This window comes from Saccostrea cucullata, unplaced genomic scaffold (genome assembly GCF_032062105.1).
Source record: "Saccostrea cucullata isolate Sc308-1 unplaced genomic scaffold, CSIRO_AGI_Scuc_v1 ctg78, whole genome shotgun sequence".
Classification (NCBI taxonomy): Eukaryota; Metazoa; Mollusca; class Bivalvia; order Ostreida; family Ostreidae; genus Saccostrea; species Saccostrea cuccullata.
In genome coordinates, this window is record NW_026940638.1 from 225,424 (window position 1) to 232,600 (window position 7,177).

At 32.6% G+C, this 7,177-nt stretch overlaps 1 protein-coding gene across 1 annotated transcript; it reads left to right on the forward strand.

Moving 5' to 3' along the window:
- The first annotated feature begins 633 nt into the window (after window positions 1-633).
- On the forward strand, window positions 634-6,609 carry LOC134255834 (40-kDa huntingtin-associated protein-like). Its single transcript, XM_062738383.1, is given in 12 exon segments — window positions 634-768; window positions 957-1,003; window positions 1,813-1,885; window positions 2,352-2,511; window positions 2,649-2,739; window positions 3,920-3,978; window positions 4,431-4,488; window positions 4,579-4,641; window positions 4,736-4,827; window positions 5,144-5,225; window positions 5,429-5,475; window positions 5,733-6,609. Coding segments are annotated over 12 exon segments (969 nt in total). The 5' UTR covers window positions 634-709; the 3' UTR covers window positions 5,871-6,609.
- The last annotated feature ends 568 nt before the right edge of the window (window positions 6,610-7,177 follow it).

Consider the following 7,177-nt stretch of genomic DNA (forward strand, 5'->3'; position numbering starts at 1 on the left):
CTTGTCCATTGTTATCAAAAGTCAAAGAAACCCCCTTCTGGTGAAAATGTACATAAACACATGCTCCCATTGAAGAAAGTAAAAATGTACTTTTTTGTGCGAGTTTTGCGCACATTTATAGTTAAAGATGGACATCTCCGAAGTGTCATTTATGATCAGTGGTATATAGAAATAAACTCAATGGTTAAATAGATGCAGACTTGCTTTGAAAATGAAATATTTATGGTCTTGTGGATGAATAATTTTAGTTTAATCCAACAGATAATATCGAAGGGGGCAAAGGGTGTGATTCCCTCTGCCTCACTACACACATGCACACACATACTTTTCTAAGCAATTTATTTCGCTGCTGAAAATGTTCATTTAAAGACTTGTCCCCCCTCCCATGCTCTTTGTTGAAGTTTATTGAAATGAGAAGGTATATTCAAAAATTTGAGATAAAAGTTAGAACCCCAATTCTAAAAAAGGATTCTGGAATTTGGACAATCTATCCCCCCCCCCCCAACTAACCAACCAAAAACAATTTTGTGTGTGTCATCCAAAGTCACCAAATCAAACACAATTTACATCTTTAGCCTAAAATGGAATAAGCTTTCGGGATCATTTCATTTAAGTGTAGGCGCTGTGCGCTTTGCATGAGCGACAAACTTTGGTGCGAATTACCTAGGCATCAACGCACCCGCTTTTGACAGCAGTAGAAAATCCGAAAATGGAAAAGGATGTAGATATACTCGGCAAATACAGATTAGTGTCAAATAAATTAAAAAAGTAAGTACAATCATGCAACAAATATGCTTGGCCTTGCATATTAATATATAATCAAGAAAATAAGACAATATCTTCGACAAATGAAAACCATAACAGAGGAAAATCGAACTGTTTGATTTCCAAATTCAGAAATTGGTTAAATCTCATAAGTTATCTTACAGATTTTGCTAAAAACATTATCTTTTTAGGCGTTTCCTAAAGAGACCAAATGTTGCTGAAGGAATTGAACAGTACTGTAAGTATCAGGTATCACTGACAATATCAGGTCTGGTACAATCACTAGATTTAGCTACGTAGCTTGATTTACCTACACAGCTTTATTTACCTACCTGAGGTAGCTTTATTTAGCTACCAAATTGGTCTATTTCTATTAAAAAGCATTTTTCTCAGGGTGTTCAGAAAATATCGTTTTGATGCAGTGATCATTTTCAACTTTGAACTCATCTGAAAACAACTCATGAAAAAATCCCTCTTGGAAAAATGTCTTTTTCTGCGCAATTGCAATCAAAGTTCTGAAAGTTTTAGGGCTATGTATGACAGTTAGAACAGTTACTTCTTGAATGAAATGACAAAGAAGTCCAGTTCCGGTTAACACGATAATAGGTCGGTAATTATTCAGCACAATGTGAAGTAATCATACTCAGTCATGCCTCACTGCACCTCACCGCACGGTCAGATAACCAAACAATGGAATTACATGTTTTGCTCTAAATTGTCCAAACGCAGCAATGTATAAACTATCTCTGCTTCGGATTGTTTTTTAAAGCCTCCCTAGTATAAATATCAATAGTCATTTAATTGCGACTTTTTGTCTCTTTTTAATAAAAAGAAAACTTTTGAAAACTTACCTTGAAATAGCTAAATAAAGCTACCTGAGGTAGGTAAATAAAGCTACGTAGGTAATTCTACCTACGTAGCTAAATCTAGTGATTGTACTGGACCTGAATATTGTTTACCTGAAGCCTGGAAAGTACACCCATCTCAAAATAATGTTAATTATGTATGCAGAGAGAGAGAGAATCATGGATATCATTTTAATTCCAGCTGTCTTATCCAAGTCATTGAAGGAACAAGAATGCCAACAATATGCTGCCTTTTGTGCTCTTGCGCAAGCCAGGTATTATATAACATATTTATAACTACATTACTGTATATAGATTATTTCTATAGGTCTGCCACAATCTATTGATTTAGCTTTATAGCTTGAATAAGCTATAAAGCTTTATTAAGCAATTCAGAATAGTTTAAATGTGATATTTTTTCAGCATTAACAAAAATTGGCACCTTGGTCAAAGTTGGTGCATTAATAATAGTATTCTATGTTCAACTCTCCTGAAAACATAATTTAATGCAAGTAAAAATCACTCATCAAATTGCATCTCCTTGAGAGACTTAACATTCTAAAAGTTTTGCATCTATTTAAACCAATGGATTTGTGACTAATCAATCAATTCTTGAAATAAAATTATAAACTTTCAAAAGCATCTGTAATCTAGCTAATGGAAACTGTCGTATGAGGATGAGATGTAGAGTTCATTAGACCCTAGTCAGCATGTCATGTTAAAGGCTCTTGTTGTACACAGGTGTGAGCACACTATGGTTAATGCTGCCGGAGAATCCCAGTCCCTGACGGAGGCGGCTCGTAACTTTCTAGAGGCAGAGATAGCCAATCAGGAGCTGAAATGTGCCAGTTTTAATGAACATCTCACGGCAGCCATTAATTGTTACAGTCATGCTATCAGGGTGAGATAAATATTCATTAAAACTGACAAAATGAAAAAGATTAATTTGGTTATGATGTCGTTATCACTTTATTGGTAAGTTTTACATATACAGGGCTGATATCAGATATTTACCTTAATATCTTGCTGTACTTCCAGGTTCATATAGAGAACAACAGTGCAGCACTGGCAGCTGCCTTGTGTATAGAGCTGGGAAATGCATTAAAGGTAAGAAATATATCATACAGAGGTTGTTTTTATTTTATACACCTATGAGCTTGTCATTATCAGTTATCTGTGAAAGTCAAAATTTTCAAATTTGGAAGACACAAGTACTTCACACTTGTTTCATCATTACAATATTTGTATTCAAAAGGTACTCAGTATTTATTAGTATTTTTGTTTTTTAAATGATTTGTTAGGTCTTTCCACCTTTCTGTGGAAAGACCTCTTGAAATGCTTATGTTTTTTATTATTCTATTTCTCACCTTATGTTTTGACACCGTAAGACTTATGTAACTTTATAGTTCATGAACTGGATATTTAAAGTTATTCAAAAAATGACCCCCCATGTTTTAACAAATCTCCTTATGTGTTATTGCCCCTTTCACCGAAAACTTGTTATCGCTACTTTGACAAACCGTAAATATAGAGAAGCATTCCGAACCTTGTGTTAACGTCTTCAACTAATTTAGGAGACTTTTCAATCTATTCATTGCAAAAGTTTTCTTTGACCCCTTCAATAAAAGTGCAAAGTTTATAAATTTTATAAAAAACTAAAAAATTTCAAAACGAGAAGGCGTAGAGACATAAACAAACTGCATATGTTTTTAAAATTACCTTCAAATTCATTTCATGGTCAAAGGTCAAGGTCATTCCGTTAATTTGAGGTATAGATTTCTTTTAATAGCTCTTATATCCTTAAACATATACAATCTATGAATATCTGTGAAATGCACTCTTAAATCTGTCAAGGAACGTCAATAAATTGACCCTTTTAAAAGTTATTGCCCCTTGTGCAAAAAACCTTGTTATCGCTACTCCTCGGAAACCATAACTCGTCCTTGACCATGGCTATGTTGACATTAGATCTAACTTCATTGTATAAGTGCGAAACTTGATGACCCCTTATATGACGTTATTCCCCTTTAACGTCTTTGTTCTTACTAAAGACCTTATAACTTGAAAAGTATAAGTCATAGACTGCAGGTTGTAAATATATGAACCTTTGACCTTGAAGATTTTTGTCAAGGTCAAGGTCATTTCAATTTTTTATTTTCATTTTTTTAAATTTATCCTGATTTAAGACAATTTTGTTTTCTTATTTATGGAATTTTTTTAAGGAGATAAATATTAAATGAAATTGAAATAAACATAATATTAATTGTTCGAGAACAATTATCTCCTTTTATTATTATTTTTATTTCCAGTTTCTAAATAAATGGATAATATGGCTCATTTTCAGAGGGCAGCAGAACTACAATCTCATGTAATTATTATAACATGTAAAAAGAATTCAAATCATACATCTTATCAAATTCCAGTGTTTTGAGAAACAGAAATTATCTGATACAGAGTAGGATTTGACAGAAGGTAAATATAGGAAGCATTCAGATTTTGTGATATATTCTGTATTATGGAATGAATATCAGCAATTACGTTATGTTGTTTAAGAACTTTAGAGAATTTCAATTTCATGAAACAAATGATGTGTGAAATTTATGTACTGTATACTGCCCATATTATTTTTAGCCTTTCGTGCTTGCAAGCAACTTGACCTTATTTAAATTTGCCCAGTCACAGTTCTTTTTAAGAAATTCTACTGTGTTCTTTGAATTTGCACTATTTTTAATTCCCCACCTATGAGTATGGAGAAAGGGGCAAAATAAAATGGAGTTGAACATTTCCCTGTATACAGTATCCTCATTTGGTGTTTTGTAGAGTCCGCTTGATTGCCTACAGTCATTAAGTGAAGTAACTTCATGTAAAATTGCTATCAGTAAGTTTTTCTTTCTCTTTAAAATCAATCATCATAAACTAATATTGATGTGTGAACAAATTATTTAAGTATTAGTGTTTTTATTTTTAGAAGACTACGATGGGGCACTGAGTGTTCTAACAGAAATGGCTTATTTAGCCCAGGAAAGGGGAGGTAAGTAAAAAGTGATGATCTGATTTCCTTTGTGTCCAATCTTTTTAAAAAGATGAGTGCATTATAAAACAGAAGATTGTATGTTTGTTTGTAGGCTCCTCCATTACGGGAAGACCTGTAGGGGCGTACTGTGATTTCCTGTGTCACTGTGAAGTATCCCGAGTCCTCTTGTTGATGATGCTCCAGGTATGTACAAAATAAACCAATTGTTACACTAAACAACAAATCACTAAGAAAGTTATAACAGTTACATGAAAAACTCCTGTATTCTTTTGTCCATGCATTGTTGTGCAATATTCAGTAGCACAGCTATGCATGAGCAAAATAATACAGGAGTACATCTATACAATTTTTTTTGTACTGACAATAAACATGTTAATCTTTTTTTATGCATCTCTACTTTTTAAACGTGCAACATCAGTTGGTACAATGTACTGAGGTACTTAAATTTACTATTGGAATAACAAAGAAATTTGTACATAATAGTGTGTTTATATTGCAGCCAACACCTCAAAGGATAAGACCTGAACATGCTCAGACTTTAGAGAAATACACTTGGGATTTCAATGAAGACAATTCAACAGGTATTTTGCTGATATTATTAGTTATGGAGATTACTTAAGACAGGGATGATAGACTTTTACCAAAAACATTACTCACACTTGTATTTGTGGATAGATGATCATTTGTCATTCCTACTCTCTGTCATTTTTTGAACACTAACTTGTACATATACATCCCAAGTATTGTAAAGTTGATTCATGTTTAATTTTATTTTTGTTTTTAGTACAATATCTTGGAGAAGACCTATTTCTTATGCTACAATCTGTTGTAGTAAGTATTCATCACATATGGAAATATTGTATTCAAACATTGTATTTAAAGTGAATAGAATGAGCATTCTGTAAACCAACTGTACTTTGTTGATCTTATATCAAGGAACTACATGTTGATGTTGTGAGCATAATTTTTGTACAAAATAAACAGAAAGGTTTTTAAAAATTGAAGTGATGATGTATATGAATCTAATTTCTGTAGTTGCTTTTTGTGGTTGTGTTTTAAAGATGGCTTTATTTTTTCTTTTTCTACAGATGGCATGCCAGTCAACAGATCTGACCTCTCTGCGATTACTTCAGATAGAGTTATGGCCCTTGTTAACCACAGAACAGAACCATTTACTATTTCTTGTAATTCAGGAACTGTCACATCCATCGGGGGAAGGGGTCTAAATATCAGAAATGCATCTTAGATCAGTTGATGACATTTTCAAAGTGCATTAAATGAGTTGTAGCCAGTTGATTAAATTAAATTGTAATTATTCCACCCTTCAAACCAGCTCTTAGAGTAAAGTAGATCAAATTTTTGCAATATCTTATTGTAGAAGTACTTTTTTCCGCGTGGTAATAATTTACACTATGTACGCGGTCACAAATTTACCGCGGAAATTTGTCTAAGCGTACTTAATATAAATGTAATGCATACAGTGACAGTCTGAGGAATCTGCGTAATTTTCTACCTGCGGATTAAACAGAAATTGAGATTCTGCGGAATTATGACCCCGTGGAAAAAAATACGTCTACAGTATTTAGAAAGCAAAAATTTCACAAAGATCTTTGTATTTTGATGTCATGATCGTATAGGATTTATTTACTAGAGAATGAAATTTTCATGAGCAGATGGTCTTGCTTAATTTTATGTAGATAAAGTTCTCACTTTTATATTTTTCAGTGTTATTTCATTATTTTAACATAAATTGCAGCAAAACTGCTTACCAAAGTTTCTAATATTTTCATCATGAAATGATATGCTTTACAAGTTAAAAATAAATTTGAATTTAATATACACTGTATTTGAGTGTGTACACCTGTAATATAATATTCTTCATATTGATACATCTTTGTATGGAAATAAGCATATCAGAATGTAAAACATGACATTAAAAACTGACAATTAAATGGGTATCCATCATATTTAGTTTTTCTATCTCAGATATCAGCACTGGGGTCTACCCTTTGCATTCATTACATTTGACTGCTATCTTGTCAAGGGTATTGGCATGGATGGGAAAATACATGCTCATTCTAGTTATCTTCCATTACCTTTGTTTACATTTAATTGCTATTTACGTGTATGTTTATTTGTGTACTGAATTGACATGTGCAAGAAGGTTAAGCTTTCTCAAATGCAGCCTTCTCCAAGAAATCTCCAAGGTCAATGTCAAAAGGTCAAAATAGTTAGTCTCAAATGAAAAGACTTGCCACAAAAAATTGAAATTTGAAATTCATAGTATGTACCATTTAAAAATTAGGGCCAAAGTAAAATTTTGGATTTTTTGTGTAAAAATGGGTCAAACTCCAAGGTCAAAGGGTCAAGGTTCTTGCTATCAAATGAAAGGTCTTATTACAAAGATAAAATACTGTAAACGTATTACATTTGGCGGTGTATTCTTTTTAGCGCTTTTGGCGGAAAGATACTTCCGCTAATTCAAGTACATCGCTAAATGTCTAAAACAATGAAACATGAATAAGAACATCAA